The 22,120-nt window shown below is 49.4% G+C and overlaps 1 protein-coding gene across 7 annotated transcripts in view; it reads left to right on the top strand.

Annotated features, from left to right (window-relative positions):
• The window catches only part of RYR1 (ryanodine receptor 1), a 158,827-nt gene that overhangs the window by 116,513 nt on the left and 20,194 nt on the right, over window positions 1-22,120 (top strand). For 4 of the 7 annotated variants that reach the window (XM_033158477.1, XM_033158476.1, XM_033158474.1 and 1 more), the window contains 10 exons: window positions 99-173; window positions 1,458-1,557; window positions 2,929-3,008; window positions 4,565-4,641; window positions 5,352-5,425; window positions 6,310-6,327; window positions 15,609-15,689; window positions 16,474-16,562; window positions 18,240-18,368; window positions 19,750-19,854. In XM_033158477.1, the coding sequence (XP_033014368.1) occupies window positions 99-173; window positions 1,458-1,557; window positions 2,929-3,008; window positions 4,565-4,641; window positions 5,352-5,425; window positions 6,310-6,327; window positions 15,609-15,689; window positions 16,474-16,562; window positions 18,240-18,368; window positions 19,750-19,854 (828 nt within the window). Of the gene's footprint in view, window positions 1-98; window positions 174-1,457; window positions 1,558-2,928; window positions 3,009-4,564; window positions 4,642-5,351; window positions 5,426-6,309; window positions 6,328-15,608; window positions 15,690-16,473; window positions 16,563-18,239; window positions 18,369-19,749; window positions 19,855-21,643; window positions 21,674-22,120 lie in introns of all 7 variants that reach the window. The other 3 variants (XM_033158479.1, XM_033158475.1, XM_033158472.1) reach the window with 2 other exon arrangements.

Genomic DNA, 22,120 nt, shown 5'->3' with positions numbered 1-22,120 from the left:
TGAGGTTCTGTGACAGAGCCTGTCGCTAGTTCCGATGCGGGATGGGGCTCTGTATTCATGTGCTCATCCCTCTTATCCTTTGGTCCCCTGGACTCCAGAGTTGCCACATCAACGAAGGAGAAGAAGGTGAAGAAAATGGCGAAGAAGGGGAAGAGGCTGAGGTTCCCTTCGAGGTAAAGGACCCTCCTGCGCCCAGCCGCTCCGAGAGGTTTCTGAACTTTCAGCAAACATTTGCCTGCTCATTCTCAAACCTCCAGAAACTTGGGTGTATGTTTGCAAAGTCTTGGGCAGCTTCCAGGCAACCTGTTGATTGACCATCATTCACCCCGATTTGTTTGCACGAAAAGCTTGTGCAGAGGTTATGCAATGCCTGCTCTTCCTTGAGCACCCTCCACGATTTGTTTGCGGGGAGGTTATACAACTTCCCATCTGTCAACCATTATCCTATGACCTATTGGCCTTTAAAAGATTGCTTCATTTGCAAAATCGCAATGTGCTTTGTTATTTCGGCCTAATTGCAATGTGGGAGGAGGTGGGAGAAGGAGAGACGAGGAGGAGACGCTGCAGATACCAAGGGAGATGTGAGTGGGCAAACGTACACTTGCAGTTGCCATCTTGGGTTAGTGGGACAATTGTATGTTCGCTGTTCCAACGTATACCTTCCTGGTCCACCTGGAGTGGGTGAGGTACCTTGAGAAAGAATGCAGAGAAACAGTGCTAAAATTGAAGGCCAAGCTGTTAATCTGGGGATCAACTCAGCGGTTTTGCATACTATTCCAAAAACCGGTCAATGCACCAACGCTCATTGGATTCCAAACAAGGCTGGGTGTGATGGGCATTTAGGCCTAGGAGGGCCCAGGTGAACACCAGTGACCTTGCTCAGGGAAGGAAAGCAGCCACTTTGAGAGCTTTATATCAGCTGGTGGCACCAGATCGGGTCACCTGACCTCCCGGGCCTGGAGCTGTGACATGGATTCTCTGGCTGGAGCCATGTGGCCGGCCCTCCAGCCTGCCCTCCCTTGCACAGCAGCCCTGGTGGTGCAAGAAGCGTCTGTCCTAAGAGAGAGAAGTGTAGGCAGCCCTCAAGGAAATGATGATTGACACTGACCTCCAGCCCTCCGTTCAGTGCCATCTTAGCCATAGGCACTAGGAGTGCGGGGCACCCAGGCGGCGGGCTCTCAGGGGCGCCAGGCCAAGAGTCCGGGGCCCAAGAGTTGAGTTCAGGGAAGAGCCCACCCATTGGTTGCAGCACCGCAGCAGACTCTTCTGCTGTGGGTGGCTCTGCGCCACGGGTTCGGGGGCGACTGAGCCAGCAAGATGCTGAGGTGGCCAGACAGCTCCGCCCTCCTGTGAGCCTGGGACTGGGCAACCTGGGGGGGGGGCAGATCTTTGCACCCCAGCGCCGCATATGCTTAAGACAGCCCTGCCTCAGTTCACACTGTCTTGCCTCCTTGCAGGAAAAGGAGATGGAGAAGCAGAAGCTCCTTTATCAGCAGTCCCGCCTGCACAACCGCGGGGCAGCCGAGATGGTTCTGCAGATGATTAGCGCCTGCAAAGGTCAGAAGCGGCCCTTCTTTCTCTCCACCCTCCCACTGGATCCCCTGGCAGGGTTCAGCTTTCCCATGCTGGGAAGCCTTGGATGAGGTTGGTGGGGGGTGAGGAAGCTTTCCTCCCATTCTTCAGCTACAAGGCCCAGCTAGAAACCTGCTGTGGATCCTAGGATCCTGGTCCGATTCCAGGCTGGCAATCCCGTGGACACAGACAGTACAGAGCCCCTGCATGGGGCTAGGGAAACATTTGGAGTTCCTAGGCTGCCGTTATCAAATACTGTACTTTTCCGTCTGTAAGATGCCTCCATGTATTAGACGGCCCCTATTTTGGGGGGCCTCAAAATTTAGAAAATGAGCTTTTGGAGGGGGGATTATTTTTTGGGGGGGGGATCGCTCACCTGCCGGAACGAAGCGCAAGCCCGAGATTGTAAGCAGCGATTGGCCGGTTGATTGCTGGGGTGTGTGTGGGTGGGTGGGTGGGTGAAAATCGCTCACCCGCCAGAACGCAGCACACAACCGCTTGTGTTTCAGAAACCACCTATCAGCTGGCCGTTCGCCGCCATTATCCGCCAGTCCTCCTCCCGATTGCCGCTGTGTCAGCCAGTAGACAGCTGCCCTTGTCGCAGCAATCGGGGGTGCGGTTGGCAGCTGCTGGCGACAATTGGGCAGCTGATAGGTGGTTTCTACAATCTGTTTTTTCTGCGCAGCATCTTCGCGCGGCTCCATTTGTGTGCAGGCGGCACAACGTTACACAGGAGGAGCGCAAGACGCGATGTTTCGCTGATGTGAAAGGCGCAGAGGGGGGATATTACTTTGATCGCCGCATTCCTCCTGTGTAACGTCACGCCGCCCGCGCACAAATGGAGCCGCGCGAAGACACCGCATGGCAAAAAACGGACCGCCTACAGATTCCCTCCCAGCTGTAGGGTGGGCTGAGTGGGAGGAGGCAAGCAGACTGTGGAGGCCCCGTGGCTCGCCACTGCCAGGAGTTGCGACTGCTAGAGCAAGTACCGTATTTGTTTATATACTTAATTGCTATATTCCGTGGATAAGACTACCCACGTTTTTAAAGCTGAAAAATTGGGTAAATGCCTCGTCTTATACACGGAAAAATACAGTAGCTCAGAACATAGATCTTAGAGCATGGGCTGGCACAGAGAAGAAGAGGGGCTGCTCCTTCATGCACCTGAGCCCCAAGCTACATAGCAGGGATGGGGAACCTCCAGATGTTGCCAGACTCCAACTCCCATCAGCCCCAGGCAGCGTGGCCAGTAGCCGGGGAGGAGGATGGGAGTTGCAGCCCCTCCAGAAGGCACTGGAGTTCCCTATCCCTGCTGCGCAGATGCCAGTGTAATAAATCATTTCCTTGCCTCTGCAGGGGAGCCTGGTGCCATGGTATCTTCTACCCTGAAGCTGGGCATCTCCATCCTGAATGGCGGCAACGAGGAAGTACAGCAGGTAGGGGGACCAGGGGAGGGAGACGCAAGGTTTCTTGGCAAGTGATTCATTCCCTGCCTATGAACTTTACCGCTGATTTGAGTTTGAGTTGCTGCATATTGGTGTGTTGTGCTAAGTTGTATATTTAACCGCTACCACGTGGCTTTTGTAATTAAAGGTAGATCTCTTTTATGAAACTGCTTTTTTAGCCATTTTTATTGTTTAAGTTGATATTAACTTATTGTAAGGCTTACTCATTACTTACACCTCCTTTACTCATCTCCCATTTCTTACTCCATATAAAAACATGCTTTGAACTGAGGGCCCATCCACACTTCCACTTGCCCCACCACTTTCCCTCCCTGGCAAACTCACCCTTTGCCGCTGAATCGGGGCAAATGTCAATCGGGTTTTTCTACGGGTTGTTGTTTGTTCTGAATTTGCACTAAATACAGTAGACCCTCAGGTTGCGTTACTCTCGAGTAACATAAACTTCGGGTTGCGAAACCGGCAAACCCAGAAGTATACTTCCAGGTTTCACCGCTTGCGCATGCGCAGTAGCACTCTGCGCCTTGCGCACATGCACAGAAGCACTCTATCACACCGTGCGCATGCGCAGAAGTGGCACCTCTGGGTGCAAATTTTTTGGGGTGTGCATGGACCCCTGGAACGAATTAAATTCATATACAGAGGGTCCACTGTAGTGAGGCGGGAGAACTGAAAACATTGCCAATGCATTTCACATCTGGAAACCAAAGCGTCCCTTCGGTTTCAGATAGTTCATAGGTCGACGAGTCTAAAAAGCCTGGGACACAAATTTTCACAGCCCTCCAGCGGCTACAGTGGCTCATTTACCAGAAATAATAATAATAATAATAATAATAATAATAATAATAATAATAATAATAATAAATTTATTATTATTTGTACACCGCCCATCTGGTAGTTGCTTATCTCTTTGACGTCTAGTGGGAGGGCGTTCCACAGGTTGGGTGCCACTACCGAGAAGGCCCTCTGCCTGGTTCCCTGTAGCTTGGCTTCTCACAGTGAGGGAACCGCCAGAAGGCCCTCGGAGCTGGATCTCAGTGTCCGGGTAGAACGATGGGGGTGGAGACGCTCCTTCAGGTATACAGGACCGAGGCCGTTTAGGGCTTTAAAGGTCAGCACCAACACTTTGAGTTTGTATTTAGTATTAACTCTGAAAGTACATACTCAATTTTGGCCAAACTGAAGCCTCCAAGAGCACAATATACATCTGGAGGTTTCTTAGGTGCCAACTCCCTGGGTGCCCGGGCACCCACAAAATTCCCCATGAAGGGGCCGGGAACCCACAAATTTCAATGCCAGGGCCATGCATGCACCATGACACCCACAGCCTTAGTTTGGTAAGAATTGAGTTGCTCCCATTTTGGGAAAGGGTTTTGTTGTTGTTGTTGTTGTTGGGATCGTGGTGCGAATGGAAAGGGTTCCTGGTCTGGATTTGGCTCTCTTTATGGCTGCCATTAAAAACACACACCTGCTGTGAATACACATCTAATGCAACGTCTTTAACATGCTGACTTTCTCCCTGTCCTCAGAAAATGCTGGATTACCTGAAGGAGAAACACGAAGTGGGATTCTTCCTGAGCCTCCAGGCCCTGATGCAGACATGCAGGTGTGTAGAAGCATTTTGTTCTTCTTTTTTACCTTTTTTATGCTTCTGCTTATTTAATTTATTTGAGTGCTTCCAAACCGTAAAACCCTGTAAGAAAATACCACGGCCCTGTAAAGGTAAAGGGACCCTGACCATTAAGTCCAGTCACGGACAGCTCTGAGGTTGTGGCGCTCATCTCACTTTACTGGCCGAGGGAGCCAGCATACAGCTTCCGGGTCATGGCCAGCATGACTAAGCCGCTTCTGGCTGGAGGCAGAGGAAGTAGGAGGCACCAGCTGGGGAACCCCGAAGGGAAGAAGGCTCAGAGCCCAGGGAGTGGTGGTGGGATGACATTGAGTAGTCAGAGGGAGAAGACCAGGAGGAGGATACGTAATGGGGTTTAGTCTCCCAGGACCAGAAGAGGGATGAAGAGGGCGGAGCAAAGACAGGCAAGACAATGAAGCCTCAGATTGTTTCGGAAGGAATCGGAGGAGGCGGCTTAGGGAGTTGCGGGAAGGCAGGGACCTTCAGTCCCCACAACTGCCTCATAGGGACAGGTTCTGCCAGGAAGGCTTGCTGTGCTCTCTAGGTCTTGCCTCCTGGGCTGCCTCGTTTCTTTTGAATAAAGAGTTCGCTTTGCTGAAGCCATGTGAGTTATTGCTGACCTGCTTCCTGACATCTCCCGTTGGCTGACTCCGCTCACCTTCTCCTTCTCTCCTCTTTTTCCACAGTGTGCTGGACCTCAACGCCTTTGAGAGGCAAAACAAAGCTGAAGGCTTGGGAATGGTGACGGAGGACGGAACGAGTAAGTCTCCTCCTGCCCCCCTCTTGGAGGCTCTGCAGCAAGAGGGACTAGGCCATCCTATTCCTATCGGTTCTCCTGCCCCACAGGGCGGTTTGGCAGGGCAAACTCCTTCTGCCCCCTCCAAAAGGCAGCCCCCTGTCAGTGTTTGCTGCTCATAATGTTGCTGACACCCTGGTGCCACCAAACTTTTTTTTTTACAATGGCCAGAAAATGCTCCTTTTCGGAAACCTGCCTCCAGCTTCTGGTTCATTTGCTGGGAAACCCTTTCCCTCCTCTTGGCCCCTGAAGCAGAGTGGCCTACGGGTTACTGTGGGGAGGCGGAGAGGGAGCCTGGGGGCTGATTCAAAAGCCTGGCCTCCTGAGCATGGCTAATTCATGCCTCTGCACGAGGGGGGGGGGCCTTTCTAGCTGGGCTGGCCAACTATGCACTCTGGGTTCTCTCCCACATCCCTTAAAGGTTTCAGTCCCACAGGAATGCTGGGTGCCAGGATTTGACTGGGCACGATCCTGGCCCAGGGTTGGTTCCCTCTCCCCCACCCCCACCCCGGTAGCCTCCTTCTTCCCAGTGCTCTGCGCATCTTCTCTTTGTGTTCACAGCTTCCTCCTGGTGAGACGTGGATTAATTGAGATTTCACAAATCAATAATGGACTCTCACCTCCCTGACAACCCACCCGACTCCCTTCACCTCGGGTTCTCTGGTCTCATTCCACATTAATGTCGTTTTAATACACGCTGGGTTGTTTTTGATTTACTTTTTCACTTTTTTTAATCATCTCCTTTTCCTTCTTTGCTGTGACGTGTCGCACTCACCTCCTCTCTCCCCCTCCCTCCTTCTCTTCCCTCCCCCTCCCCTCTCCTGGTGTCACTGATGCCCCTCCCTCAGTCATCATTCGTGAAAATGGTAAATAATCCTTTTGCTTTGGGTTAAGTTTTAACTCACCCCCCCTTCCCTTTTAATGGTCAGTTTCTTGGCCTGGTTTATTTATTTAGTTTTGCCAGTTTCTCTTTCTAACCTGATGGGTTCGAGGCTGAAAACTGATCAGAACCCCCATCCTTTGCTGCCATGGCTTAGTGTCCGGTGCTCCGCTGGGTCCTGGGGATCTGGAAGGTGTTGGCTATGCCGTGCCTCCACGTTCAGAGGCACTAATATTCCTGAAAGGCCTGTTGATGGAAACCGCAGTAGGGGAGGAGAGGGCTCTTGTGCTCAGGTCCTCCTTGAGAGCTTCTCCACAAGGATCTGGGTGGCCACTGCAATATCAACATGCTAGACTAGCTAGGTCACTGGCCTGATCCCGCAGCAAGGCTCTTCTTTCATTCTTAAGGGGTGTCCAACACATTCTTTGCTGCAAGGCCCAGGGAGGTTTGAAGCGTAGCAAGCAGGAGGTACGTTGACTAAGCAAGAGCGGAATGCCTGGATATATAGCCAGTTTAGCTCAGCTGGGTAGAGCGTGGTGCTGATAACACCAAGGTTCCAGGTTCAATTCCGGTATGAGACAGCTGCACATTCCTGCATTGCAAGGGATTGGACCGGCTGATCGTCAGGATCCTTTCCAGCTCCACAATTCTGTGAGTTGATATCTCTAGGATTGGGCAGGCTGGCATTGTTTGGGCCTAGGGTGACACGTCAGACACGGAGGCCTGAGAGGTTAGACGACTTCAGGGCTGTCTCCTTCGGAGAGTGGTGGCGCCAGAGAAACTTTTGCTTTCAAGTCACAAGGTGGCTAAGGAGAGGAAGGACGGGGCAGTATCCAACTCCCTCGTCCTGTCAGTGCAGGGAGGGCAGGCTGTGCAACGTGTCTCCTTCCTCTCTCCCACCTGCGGGCTCCATGCCCTCTTCAGAGGGTTGGGGGAACCCCAAGGGCAGATCTAGGGGGGCTTACGGGGGACAAGGCCATCCTGCGGCACATGCAGGAACGCTTGCACTGACGGGACACGTTAAATCAGCGCTACGTCGAAAACAAGCTGTGTTTTTTGTTTCTCTTCTCCTCCCGTTGTGGGAGGGTGGGGAAATCTCCAATACCTTGGAGAGTTCCCTGGCCTTCTTCTGACCAGAGTAAGCATAAAAAGGTAAAGGTAAAGGGACCCCTAACCATTAGGTCCAGTCACGGACGACTCTGGGATTGCACGCTCATGTCGCTTTACTGGTCGAGGGAGCCGGCGTACAGCTTCTGGGTCATGTGGCCAGCATGACTAAGCCGCTTCTGGCGAACCAGAGCAGCGCACGGAAACGCCGTTGACCTTCCCGCTGGAGCGGTACCTATTTATCTACTTGCACTTTGACGTGCTTTCGAACTGCTAGGTTGGCAGGAGCTGGGACCGAGCAACGGGAGCTCACCCCGTCATTGCGGGGATTCCCCTCATTGCCTGGCTGGCTGGAGGGGGTTCTGATCAGTCTCGGGTGGGGTGGGGCCAGCCACAGAAAGTCTCTGTCTCTCTGTCTCTCTCTCTCTCAGCTCTTATCTGGCGCATGCCCTCCAACTGCAAAAGAAACCCCAACCCTTCCCAAGGCCACCCGTTTCTTCCACACACGCACCATTGGTGCTGAGCACACACTAACTGCACACCCTTCCCCCACCCAAACGCTTTCATCGTGGTCTCCAGGCCTGTGCTCTTATAAATACCAACACTCCCCTCCCACCCACCCACCCCCCAAAAAAGAAAAGTATTTGACCTTGTAAAGGTCACCCGGAAGCGACCCTGCTCGGCTTCTGTCAATCTGGAGTAGCCAATAAGATGTTGGTCAGAATCCACCATCTCCGCCCCTGAAAACATTGCCCTCCCAGGCAGCTTTCAGTGGGGTCAAGTGCAGACACACCATTTCTGACCCTTCTCCTGGGCTCCACTCTGCTTGTAGCAAGACCCTAGTTCAGGGTTTCCCAAACTTGGGTCTCCAACTGTCTCTTGGACTGCAATTCCCATCATCGCTAGTCCTGCTAACCCAAGGATGATGGCAGTTGTAGTCCAACAATAGCTGGATACCCAAGTTTAGGAAACCCTGGCCTAGTTATTCAGCAAATGTGACCACAGTATGTGTTACTTGTGCAGTAAACTAAGTGGAATAGTAACAATTCAAGGTGTGAGCATAACTGTCTGGTTGTGTTGTTGCAACAAGTTCTTCAGTAAGGAATGTGGCGTCTTTGTAATAATTTGCTGCAGAAACATGGTTTTTCTTAGTATCTACGTAGGCATGTCCTGTAGTTTCATAGATTGAAAAGGGTCGTGTGCACCATGCTTTATATCTGTGGGGTATGTGCGAGTGTCATAAAGAAATAATAACCGAACAGTAGTCTGGTGGTGTGGAAATGTTGCCAAGTTGAAGTGTGATATACTTACAGGTAGGTAGCCGTGTTGGTCTGCCATAGTCAAAACAAAATAAAATAAAATAAAATAAAATAAAATAAAATAAAATAAAATAAATCCTTCCAGTAGCACCTTAGAGACCAACTAAGTTTGTTATTGGTATGAGCTTTCATGTGCATGCACACTTCTTCAGATACTCTTCAGTATCCCAGTATTCATGTGCATGCACACTTCTTCAGATACTCTTCAGTATCCCAGTATTCATGTGCATGCACACTTCTTCAGATACTCTTCAGGTATCTGAAGAAGTCAGCATGCACACGAAAGCTCATCCCAATAACAAACTTAGTTGGTCTCTAAGGTGCTACTGGAAGGATTTTTATTTTATTTTTTATTTTGTGATATACTCGTTGTGGTGCCTTCTTTGGTAACAACGTTGTAACATCTTCATTATCCCAGTATACACATGTTAAATTAAAATGAGCATCCTGAGGTCTACAACAATGACAAGGTGCTAATGATACTTTAAAAAAATTAAACCTGTAGCATTTGTGATGGCTACACATCATCTTTATAGTTTGGGGAGTGTAAACTTTTTAAAAATTATCTTATATGTAGATCACCTTGAGACAGTGGTTTAGAAGGTGATTAATGAATACGGCCGTACCTCGGTTGACGAACACCTTGCGACTCGAACGTTTTGGCTCCCGGGCGCCACCAACCCGGAAGTGAGTGTTCCGGTTTACGAATGTTCTTTGGAACCCGAACATCCAACACAGCTTCCACGGCTTCTGATTGGCTGCAGGAGCTTCCTGCAGCCAATTGGAAGCCACGCCTTGGTTTCTCCGAATGTTTTGGAAGTCAAACGGACTTTCGGAACGGATTCCGTTTGACTTCCGAGGTACGACTGCAACGCTAATAATAATAATAATAATAATAATAATAATAATAAATGTAACCAAGCTATATTGTAATGGTTGAGCATCTTCAGAGTCATATACTTCAAAGTGCACTATAGAATAACCAGCTGGTAGCACCATAGTAACATCAACCTCTTTATTAGCAGTGTGGCAATTTTGCAATGACTGCTTTGGTGATTTTTGCTCATAAGATGCTGCAGAATACGTGTGCGATAAAATCATAAAATATTTGTAGGGATGTACTTTACTCCCAATAACCACATGCTGCCTTTTGGTATGCTAAGATGGAGCTGGATTGTCCTTTTAGTAACTCTGGCCTTGTCCACATGTCCGCTTGTCCCTTGCCTAGAAAGCATGGGTCCAAGCCGTTTTCTCTGCCCCACTCCTTTCCAAGGGAAAACCCACTATTTAGTACAAGATGGGGAGCAAATGTCAAATTGGTGTGGGGTGGGGTGGGAACCAGGATTGCCATTTGCTCCGATTGAATGCTAAAGAGCGGTTTTCCTCCCAGTGGGGAAGCAGCGGGACGAGAGGAAGTGTGGCTAAGCCCCCTGTTTATACAGTATATTAAACTCTTGCTTGGTGTTGTAAGGTCTGTCTTGACCGTTTTTCTTGGGTGAAAGTGCTGTCCTAGTAGTAGTCTCCTAATGACTATATTGTTCTTTTCATTCTTCCGTAAGTCATCCTTGTAGTAACTCATTTCGCTCTTTCAAAAAAAACAAAAAACAATGCTCTAGGGCAGGCATCCCCAACCTTCAGCCCTCCAGATGTTTTGGACTACAATTCCCATAATCCCTGACCACTGGTCCTGTTAGCTAGGGATCATGGGAGTTGTAGGCCAAAACATCTGGGGGTACCTGCTCTAGGGTCTGCCATGGCATGTCCTCCACAGTAAACCCTTTCTCTTTATAGGGCTTATCCACACTTACCTTTTGCTCCCCTCTTTCCAGGTATAGGTCCGTGCTTAAAAGCAGGGCCGTCTTTAGCACATGCACCGCCGGGGTGCAAAGTTCCGCCCAGCGCCCCCAAATTTAGTTTAGCCCCCCCAAATTAACATTTATTATGCTTATGTCACTGTTATCATTTGATACATAGCGCTCACGCCTGTGCGGCTCCAAAAGGAGTTTTTGTGTGTGTGTGTGTGTTTTGTTTAAAACCAACTTTTCTAAAGAAGACATAGAGCACATGGGGAGTCAGTGTAAAGACTCCACGCATGTGCCTACGGTTGTAGGAAGGCGTCTGAAAGATGAGATGGGCGAGCATTGTGCGCATGCGTGGGAGAGCCATCTCGGGCAGCCTTTCATTGTGGGAGCAACCTTTTTTTTCTAAATTACTGCTACAAAGCACACGGTCTTGTTAAAATCTATTTTGGAATGCATTATTAATTACTCCAAAATGTGTTTCTCGCTTAGCATCCACCATAAAATGAAGGGGAAAACGCAGCTCGCGGAATTCATAGTGCGTGCTGTAGGCGCATTTTTGCGGAAATGGAAAACTAAAACCACGGGCTGAAACGTATGCGTAGTAGAGCCCTGAGTACTAAGTAGTTAGCCAAAGAAAATGTTGACAATTAGCGAAAACAAATTTAAAAAAAACACAATTTCTCTAAATGAATTTGAACTGTAAGGGGTGAAATTAAAATGCAATTTGCAATGTTTCACTCGGGGTCAGCGGCACCTTTGACATGAGTGATCTCACACCGCCTGCCTGCCTGCCGCCGGCAAGCAGGCAGCGCAAGATTAGTTGCCACTGACCTTGCTGCTGCATAGCAGCTCAATACAATACGCTTAGGTGGCTTCAGCAGCGGGTGCCTGGTGCCCCGCACCCCTTGCACCCCGGGTAAAGACGGCCTTGCTTAAAAGCTCCATGTCTGAGAGTTGTTTGTTTGTTCCCCCCCCCTGCTTTCCCTGAAAAAAACCCACTTTTGAGTGCTCAATCAGAGCAAACGTCAACATGAGTCTTCAGCAGATCGCCATTTGCTCCGATTGAGCTTTAAAGAGCGGGTTTTCACAGAGAAAGCTCTGGAGGGGGGGAGGGGGTGCTTGGACACGGAGCTTTAACACACAGACCGTGCCTGGAAAGAGCAGAGGAAAGGTATGTGTGGATAAGCCCGTGGTAGTGGTATCCTTGTAGCAGTTGTGGTCACATCAACGCCATACATTTGAAGCACAGCACTTTAACAGCCATGGAGAATCCTGGGAACTGTAGTTTGCAGAGGGTGCTGACCTCACAAACCTACAATTACCAGCACTCTTAACAGACTATGGTTCCCATGATTTTCTATGGTGGTTAAAGTGGAATAAGAATCATTTAATTGTATGATGTGGACGTAACCTGTTTCTTTTTTTCTTTTTTTTTTTGTAACATTTCTGTTCCTTTCTCACTTAACACTTTGTGATCTCCCATAACAGTTCCTCTGTGTTATACATGCTGCTGTTTGTAAGCCTCCCTATGGTAACTTAGGGCTCAGCCACACTTCCTTTTGTGCCGCATTCCTAGGCACAGGTATGAGGTCTACAGGTTTTCTTTTTTGCCCCACCGCTTTTCCCAGGAAAGCACGCAGCTTACTACCAAATTGGAGCAGACAGCAGCACAAAAGGAAGTGTAGACAAGCCCTTACTGTAGTAGTACATTTGGTTTACTCTTGTTCTGTGCTCTAGAGTCGCGGTGTGTCTGCTGTCCTTGTAGCTTCCTCGTAGTAACTATGTTGTCCTGTTTGTCTCCTTTTAGTTCTCTAGTGCACTCTGACCTGGTGCCTTCCAGATGTTTTGGATTGAAACTCCCACCAGCCCATGCCAGCTGGTGTGAATTGTTCTCCAAAACGTCGAGAGGGCGCCAGCTTTGGGGAAAGGGTGCCTTGGAGCCTTTTTGATTCTCATTGTGAGCCTCAGATAAAACAAGCCTTATCGGGATGACTTTGGGCGACATCTTTTCCTGTCCTTCCAATACCCCCCCCCATGCCCAACCCCAGCCCGTCCCAAGCGCCATGATTGCCCCATCACAAAGGGAAGACAATGCCAGAGGGGGAAGATATCAGGTGATTTACTTGGCTTCATCCATGAAGTGGAGGAGGCAACTTCATGAAGGAGGAAAAAAAATGGAAAAGGGGCTGGTCATTAATGCCAGGTGGGCTAATATGAATCCACCAGGAGGAATGGAAGGGGAAGGGGGAGTTTCTTGTGAATGGGAGACCCATCCACCATTCATGCCCTCCCCATGCCGTTGGATTCATATCTTCATTAATGACCAATGCCACAGAACGGGTGGTGTGAACTGGTCGCTGACCCCCTGCAACTAATTCTATTAACCCACAGGGATGGGGGCCACATCCTGGGTCTCTTACACTCACTTCCCTCCAACTTTTATTCTTAATTCTTTGTCATCGCAGTTCCATGTCTGTCCACTGCTCTCACATTATTCTGGTCCATTGGAATTTATTTCACCTTTGCACCATGCCAAGTCTTTATTGTTTTACTCGGGTTGTATTTTCCGCAAAAATGGCTTGTCCCAAAACTACACTTCAAAATTTGGCCCTGGGTGCACAGGTTTTTTAAACAATAAACAAACAAACAAACCCGGATAGAATAAACTGGTCATTGATGCTAATTGCGTTGAACTCTTCTCATCTGCCTGCATACACTCTGGCACTCCCAGCCTCAACAACCCTGCTCCCCACTAAAATATGTAACCTCCAGCAATAGGCATGCAGGGATTTTGCAAAGGACTTTATCTGTTGACATTGAGCCTTTGCTGGAATGTCACAGATGGCCTCAATAACCCTTTCCCCCCGGAAGCAATATCCCAAACACAAACTCTACCCTCCCTACACAATGGAGCCACGAGATCCCCTAACCAAATGCATGGCACTTGTGATCCTACTAACTTTTGGCCGGCCGCTGCAGTCCTCACTCTGGTCCAGCTCCCCACCAATAACGGGGAACCTTTAAAAAAAAAAACCACCACCCTCTTCCAACCCATGTGGAACATTAAGCCGAGAATTATATACCTTTGGGCGCTAGGCAGAAATGTTCCTCTTTAACCAGGCCTTTGGCTGATTGACATTGAATGCCCTTTTTAAAATGTGTTGGGGGTACTTGGGGGGGGGAGTTATTGGGTTGCTTTTTCGTTTTTAATTTTGATTATGTATTTTGTGTTTTTATATTGTGATTTTTTTTTAATCCTGCGAATCGCCCTGAGTCCTACAGGTCTATAGAGCGGTGTACAAATGCAATTAATTAATAAGTTACAATAGAATTCTGCTGCCTCCGTTCATTCCACATCCTGGGTAGATCAGCTCTCTTGTGCTTATTCGTTTATTTCATAGAATGTATACCCCCTCTGGATGGTAATTAAAACGACAACAACAATAAAATAAAGCAAAATTTAAAACGTACAGAAGTTTAAATGCTAAGGTTAAAATTACCTCAGTTTCTAAGCATCCAGGTTTGGCTTGTCTAAACAGGAATGTTTTTTGCATGCGCCAGAAATAGTACCGGGAAAGCTCCTGCTTGATCTCAATAGGCAAGGAGTTCCAAAGGCCACACAAAACCTACCAAGTTCTTGCAGATGTGGAACTGGCATTACGTGGCACCTGTAGCAGAGCCGATCCCACCGATTGAAGTGGTCGATTGGGCCCATACGGGATAAGACAATCTCATGGGTAAACTGGACCCGAGTTGCTAAGGGTTTTCATACGCTGGTGGCAACACACTGAACTTGGCCCCGTAGCAAATCGGGAACCGGTGCAGACCTTTGGCACGGGTGTTCTATGCCGACAAGGCCTCGTTCCTGTCAGCGATCATGCTGCAGCATTCCGCACTAACTGCAGCTTCCAGGAAAAGCACGAGGGAAGCCCCACATAGAGTGTGTTGCAGCAATCCAGCCTTGAAGTACCCAATGCATGAACAGCTGTGGCAAGGCTTTCCTGGTCCGGGAGCAGCCGTAGCCGTCGAACAAATTGCAGTTGGTAAAAGCCACTTCTAGCTACGGAGGCTGCCTGCACCTCCATGGACAGAGCTGGATCCAGAAGCAGTCCCGAACTGTGAACCTGCTCCTTCGGGGGGAGTGCAGACATCCAGGGTAGGCAACAAGTAGGTTTTTTTTTTTAATTATTATTCCAACAAGCATCCCTTGAAACAAGGAATCAGTGCCCCAACGTCCTTAATTCAGGCTCAGCCGCTCCTTACTGACCATCCTCAGTGAGGGCCTAGTCCCTAACTAGCTATTAATAAATAGCTATTATGATGACTATTTTATTACAATGACTACAGTCGCAACTTGGTTTTCGAACAGCTTTAGTTCTCGAACGTTTTGGCTCCCGAATGCCGCAAACTCAGAAGCGACTGCTCCGGTTTGTGAGATATTTTTGGAAGCCGAACGTCCGGCGGGGCTTCCGATTGGCTGCAGGAGCTTCCTGCAGCCAATCAGAAGCCGCGCTTTGGTTTCCAAACGTTTTGGAAGTCGAACGGACTTCCGGAACGGATTCAGTTTGACTTCCAAGGTACGGCTGTATTTTATTATTACGCTGCCTGCCTGTCTTTTTTTTTAAATTATGTTTTTATCATTGGCATTCTGTAATGCGTTCTTAATGTTGTGCTGTGCCCTGGGAGCTCCTGATGGAGGACAGTTAATAATAACAACAACAACAACAACAACAACAACAACAACAACAACAACAACAACAACAACAAAAAACATCCAGAGTGAGGCCTGCAGGGCTGCCCCTTGATCTGTGTGCAGCATCCTTTTTTTGCCGTGTGGATTGCCTTGCCCGAAAACCATCCCCCTTGATCAAGCCCAGCGTTGGAGAACCCCCGTTTTGTACTAACCGCACACTTCTCCCTTGCCCCGTTCACCCCAACCCCCCCCCTCACCCCGCCGCCATTCCCAACTCCATTGTTTTCCTCCTCTCTCCGTGTTGCTCCTGCTAACGTTGGCCAGTTCTCTCTCTTCCCTGCTCTAGGAGAGAAGGTGATGGCGGACGATCTGTTTACACAGGACCTCTTCCGGTTCCTGCAGCTCCTCTGCGAAGGACACAACAACGGTAGGTCCCGCGTGTCGGAGGATGCAACCAGCTAGAGTGCTTCCGAAACTGGAGCTGATGGAGTCGATTGAGGGAGGGGAATGGGAGAATACACAGGGCAGGGGAGGGCAGGATGGTTGGGGCCTAATGGAAAGGGTGCATGGAGTGTCAGGGGCAGGGAACTTTTTTCCATATTGACACCATATTGACTGATCAACAGGTGGGCTCTCCCACTCACCTGTCAAAGTTGATCCTTGGAGGTTGAGAAGAGGTACTTCCCAAGCAGGATGAAACTCCTTGCGCATCTGCAGGGTTCGGGCACGCCAGCCAGTTCTTCCCATCCCAATAGCACGCCTGAACCAAGCAGGATTGAACTCCCAGCACACCAGTTGAAATGCAGGGGGCTCAATCCTGCTTTCTGCAAGGTTCCAGTGCACCAGCCAGTTCCACCCCCCACCCACCCAAAAAAAGAACCTTCTAACAAGTCTTAACTGGGCAGGACTGAACTCCCCATGCGTCATCTAAAGCATGGGAAGTTAAATCCTGCTTTCTGCTGCTGTGTCACTACCTGTCCAGCACTTGACATCACATACGATGCATTAGCTCACCGCCAAGAGTTGTTGCAAATATAAAGGTGGGGTTTTTGAGGGGATGGGGGTTGGAAGAACCAAGATATTATCAGCGGAAGGAAGTGTCCCATTCTCACCATAGCTGTCAACTTTTCCTATTCGGAATAAGGGAATTTCCCTTAAAAAGGGGGAAAGTTGACAGCTATGATTCTCACCCTGTTCCCTTTTTACTCCAGACTTCCAGAACTACCTGCGGACACAGACAGGGAACACGACCACCATCAACATTATCATCTGCACTGTTGACTACCTTCTGCGTCTGCAGGTGGGTGTTTTCATCCCAGGCCAAATCTGGCTCAGGAAGTGACAGTTCTATCAAAGCGTAAGACCCAGATACAGATGGACTTCAGCTCTTGAGCTGACCAGAATTTCATCCTGCTTTTGCAAACCTAACAAGCCTGAGAATCTGGTTCATCTCCTACAAGGCCCTTACCTTTTTTATTATTTCAAAATAATCAAAATAATTTCCCATCGTCGGGGCAAGGGGGGAGGTCTTCTTGCGCCCAGAGGCACTTTGCCCTTGGCACCAGAATACGTTATGACCTCAACTTATGCGCATTTGACTTGTGGGTTTTCAGCTACACGTGGTTGAAGGCTGCTGGTTGAAATCCCACAAGTTTAAATGGCAAGCGAGGTGGAGAGAGAGCTTAAAAGTTCTACCAGCTCCATCTGGTACGCAGGCTGAGACCCTACCTGCCCGCAGACTGTCTTGTCAGAGTGGTGCATGCTCTGGTTATCTCCCGCTTGGACTACTGCAATGCGCTCTACGTGGGGCTACCTTTGAAGGTGACCCGGAAACTGCAATTAATCCAGAATGCGGCAGCTAGACTGATGACTGTTAGGAGCTGCTGAGACCATATAACACCGGTCCTGAGAGATCTGCATTGGCTCCCAGTACGTTTCCGAGCACAATTCAAAGTGTTGGTGTTGACCTTTAAAGCCCTAAACGGCCTCGGTCCTGTATACCTGAAGGAGCGTCTCCACCCCCATCATTCAGCCCGGACACTGAGATCCAGCGCCGAGGGCCTTCTGGCGGTTCCCTCACTGCGAGAAGCAAAACTACAGGGAACCAGGCAGAGGGCCTTCTCGGTAGTGGCGCCCGCCCTGTGGAACGCCCTCCCGTCAGAAGTCAAGGGAATAAACAACTACCTGACATTCAGAAAACACCTAAAGGCAGCCCTGTTTAGGGAAGTTTTTAATTTGTGACTCTGTATTGTATTTTGATATTTGTTGGAGGCCGCCCAGAGTGGCTGGGGAGACCCGGCCAGATGGGCGGGGTATAAATAATAAATTATTATTATTATTATTATTATTATTATTATTATTATTATTATTATTATTATTATTATTATTATTTCTGTGCTGGCAAAACTCAGTGCAAAAAGAGCTCTCTTGTGTGCCAGGTCTGGGGTGCTTCACACAAGATCTCGCAGGAACTCGGACGGCCCGGTGACATCTCACGAGAGCGTCCTGTGACCTTTGTGCACCGGCTGCGAGATGCTCTTGTGGGGGCTGTTCCAAGGTTTTGAGTATACATGTTTTTGCATATACACAGAGCCCTTAGCACTGAACCCCACGTGAGATGTGATCGTACTGTACTAGAAACCAGCACAGCTTGTAACGAGTGAGGCATGCTCAGTGAGGCCTAAACAAAAAACCCTCCACTAAAGGGCAGCCCTTGAGAGTTGGAAGTCCCAAGTGGAGCTGGTGGGAGTTGCAGTCCAAAACATCTGGAGGGCACCAGGTTGGGGGAAGCTGGATCAGGTCATAAAATAGGAAAGTATTGACAATCAAGTCTGCCAGTAGGACCACACACTTCATCTTGGACTTAGCATCTTTGTATTCTGGTGAGAGGCAGTGTTCCTTGGACCCAGCGGGATTGTGGAAAATGGGGCAGGCAAAGTAACCTTTCGATTTCTTCCCCACCCACGGATATCGCCAGGAGTCTATTAGTGATTTCTACTGGTATTACTCGGGCAAGGACGTCATTGATGAACAGGGCAAGCGGAACTTCTCTAAAGCCATGGCTGTAGCCAAGCAGGTCTTCAACAGCCTCACTGAGTACATCCAGGTATTATTATTGCCATTGTTGTTGTTGTTGTTGTTGTTGTTTGAAAATCAGTTTTAAATATTGCAACCAGAAGAAGAGAGTGGGAAGTGTTTTGGAGGTATGGGGTGTTAAGGGAAGAGTTAGTACCCTTTGCCCACCTTTGGTCCCCTCCCTGCACTCAGCTCACACCTGTGGCTCCTAGAAGCTGTCAGCAGGTGACAGTGGCCACATCCCAGGAAACAGCTATGACTGGCCAGCTACATCAGGTGAGGGCAGCCCATGGGTCTCAGGTCCACAATGAGTCAAGGATTTCCCCTGCATGCGAAGACAGGCTCCAGTGGACAAGACTGATAGTACAACAGTCATGAAGGTGGTTCCTGCACATGCTGTAGAAGGAAGTGAGAGGCAAATAAGACTCATCTACCTGGGAAGGTAGCCCATCTAAGAGAAGGAAATCTCTGACCCTACACAAATCCGGAGTGGAGTCCCTAAGATGGTTGGAGGCGCCTCGTACGCCTCCTTCCAGCAACTCCTGCAGCCAAGCTGGTGCCAAACGTCTTGCTCTGCTTTCCTTTGGACCACATATTTGAGGCTACTTGTTGTCTGGGCAGCCCAGGACCTCCATCCAGACTGCCCAGGCTTGTGTCCCGGGGAGGTCAATTTGGTGCTGCTAATGCAGCAGTTTGACTTCACCCCGGGAGGCACACTCCATTGTCTCTTGAGACAGATGGATGCCAACAGAGGGAGATCCTGTATCCCAGGTGGTGCCCTGCATCTATCCAGCTCCCTCACCTCTCCATCCTTTTCTGGAGTGCACAGTGTTGTGATATTATTACAAGCCGAGCTGCGAAAAGCCTCAGCAGCGAGGTCACCTGACTATGAGTCATGTTTCATCCTGTGGGAAAACCACTGGTCATACCAGCCTTCCCACACATGTGATGTTATTGTAATGTACTGTTGTATCTTTACTTTCTGTTCTGGCTCGAGAGATGCTGGACGTATTATGCACAGCTCTGAATATCTGAGCTGGATACGCAGATACATACTCTGCACTTTATCTACAATAAAGTAGGTTTTAGCCTTAAAGGCTTGTGTGTGTTGTACTTCAAGCTGGGGAACAATCACATATTACTAATGTGCCCTGGACTCGAGTAGCCAGGAAGGCACAGAGGCTTTGTTCCTGCCTGGGGGTCAGTCTAACAACTTGCCCCCCCGGGAAGTCTCATAACACACAGCCCCTCCTATCTTTAGGCTCCCATGTGACGATTTACCCCACGCTGAGCTGTGTATAAGCTGAGCAGGACGAATGCCCCACGCACAGATCATCTTCAGCAGCCCTATGTTCAGACTGCTAGGTATAAATTGGATATCTTCACTCCATTATTTTCCCCTTCCTCGCCAGGGACCGTGCACTGGGAACCAGCAGAGCTTGGCACACAGCAGGCTGTGGGACGCTGTCATTGGCTTCCTCCATGTCTTTGCTCACATGATGATGAAGTTGGCTCAGGTAAAAGCGAAAACGAGCAAATGCAAGGTTTTGTCTGAACCCTGGCAAGGGGCAGAGGGTAGGGAATATCTTGGGGGTTGTTCAGGAGCAGCGGTTGAGGAAGAGTGTCCAGCGCAGACAGAGCAAGCAGGGTCTTAGCGCATGGAAGATATGCCAAAGCCATGTGGCCCGCTCCGCAGCCAAGCCCCAAGGCCCCAGACATCAATGGCTAAGCAGGGAAAACTTAAGATTCTGCACATTGTCTTGCCAAACTGTTGACTTTGGAAGCCACGCAACGGCAGCAGAGGAGCCCGGCATTTGGATTTCGGTGCCAAACTCTCAAATCGGTAGCCAACTCTTGAATCAAGGAACCAGACTTTTGCATCCCATCTTTCCTAACCGGCAGCAAAGGTTTGCCAGCTCGATCCTACCCCAAGCTCAAGCTTAGGTGCACAACTCCTGCACTCTTTCTACATTTTATAACCAGGCTTGGGGAAATGGAAGTCAAACTGCGAATGCAAAGTGGCTGCGTTTGGGTCGCTGCCTGGTGCATTTCCTTAGAAAGGCAGTTTCCTCTCCCCATCTGCTATTGCCTTTGTGGTAAAACTCCTTTAAAGAAAAACAAATTCTAGCTAGACTCTGCTTACTTCATAGAATCATAGAGTTGGAGGAGACCACAAAGGCCATCCAGTCCAACCCCCTGCCAAGCAGGAAACACCATCCAAGCATTCCTGACAGATGGCTGTCAGATGGGACTACCAGTGCCTCTGCTAATTTTTTACTGGAGGGTTGGCTCCCTGCCAAATTAGGGTCTGGACGAGCCCCCATCTTTTGGCAACATACCTTTGAGGTGGATGGAAAGATGGAGCAGGAGGGAAAAGCCTTGTCGGGAAGTCCGAGTATAGGGTGAGATGGTGGGGGTGGGGGTGGGGGAGGTGAGGTTGTGTGTGGTGCGGTCTCCCGTTTAATCTCTGCACTAACCCCAGGCTCCCCTGCTCTGTGCCTCCCCCCCCCACCCCTTCCACTCCTGATCTCTCAGCAACAGCTTTGGGCATTCCTCCTCCTGAAAAGGACCATTTTTGTATTTCACCATCTGGCCTTCCTTTATACCAACTTTGCACCTTTTGCAGACAGATGCACACATTTTCCTGCCCTGTGTTGTGAATGCCTCTCCCTGCCACTGAACTGGAATCCACCTAGGACTTTTGAAGAGAGAGGGGGGGGGGGAGAGACAGACAGACATTGAGAGAGAGAGAGAGAGAGAGAGAGAGAGAGAGTTGTCCAGATCTATTTCCAGCAGCCAGTCCCATTTAGGGATGGGGGGAGCAATTCAATTTAAGTTTGCATTTAGAAGGCGATTCTATCAAATCCTCACTTCCTGGAACGATGTGGAAACAGGTGCAAGCCATGCTGAAGGCGGGGCTGCATACAACCACCCTTAAAACCACCAAGAGCAGAAATAATAGTGAATGCACAATAGAAAGGGCATCTGGTACGACCCAGAGCCTGGAGCTGCGGAGGTGGTGAAATCTAGTGGTTGAAGCCCAGGCTCAGTGTCCTTCCCCACTGCAGATTCCGCCCCCCCACACACACACACTGGGAGAATGAAGTTATGCGCAGGTGTCCCTGTTCCTTCCTGCCCTTGCCCCTCTCCTCCACCCCACACACCCACCTTTCCCCAGAGAAGGGAGGGCAAGGCTGTTCTGACCCCCCAAGCAACAAAGGAACGTGCTGGATGGTAAACCTGGCAAAATACAAAAATGTTCTTAAAAATGTTTCTGAATAACATTTTTATTCTGATGTGTGACAGATGACCCAAACCCCGGGACTTCGAAATGGCGTAAGAACCTTTTATGTAGTAGTATGTGGCCATCTCATGCCCTGCTCACTCTGCCTGCTCCTTCCTTCCCTCCCACCCATCCTTCTTGGTTCCTTCCTTTCCTTCTTTCTGTCCTCTTTCGCTTCTTTCTCTTTTTTTCTCTCCTTTCCCATCCACTTCTCTCTTTCCCCTAGGCTCCTTTTCTCTATTCCCTTCTTTCGACAGGCCAGACCAATTTCACACACACACACACACACACACACACACAAAAGTATCCTGAGGCCTTTAGGTTATGTCCTCATCTGCTCCTTCCAGCTACTGTCAAGGTCAAGCCAGACCTTCTCAGACTTTCCTCCCTTTGCACACATGACAAAGGAGGTGTGAACAATGGTCTGGATAAGACTCTGCGACCACTGCGCTAAAGGGATATTAAGATTCTGCAGCCAGGCAATCCATACCCTGCCATAG

Source organism: Lacerta agilis, chromosome 8 (genome assembly GCF_009819535.1).
Source record: "Lacerta agilis isolate rLacAgi1 chromosome 8, rLacAgi1.pri, whole genome shotgun sequence".
NCBI classification, from domain to species: Eukaryota; Metazoa; Chordata; class Lepidosauria; order Squamata; family Lacertidae; genus Lacerta; species Lacerta agilis.
This window is presented reverse-complemented; position numbering and strand designations above follow the sequence as displayed.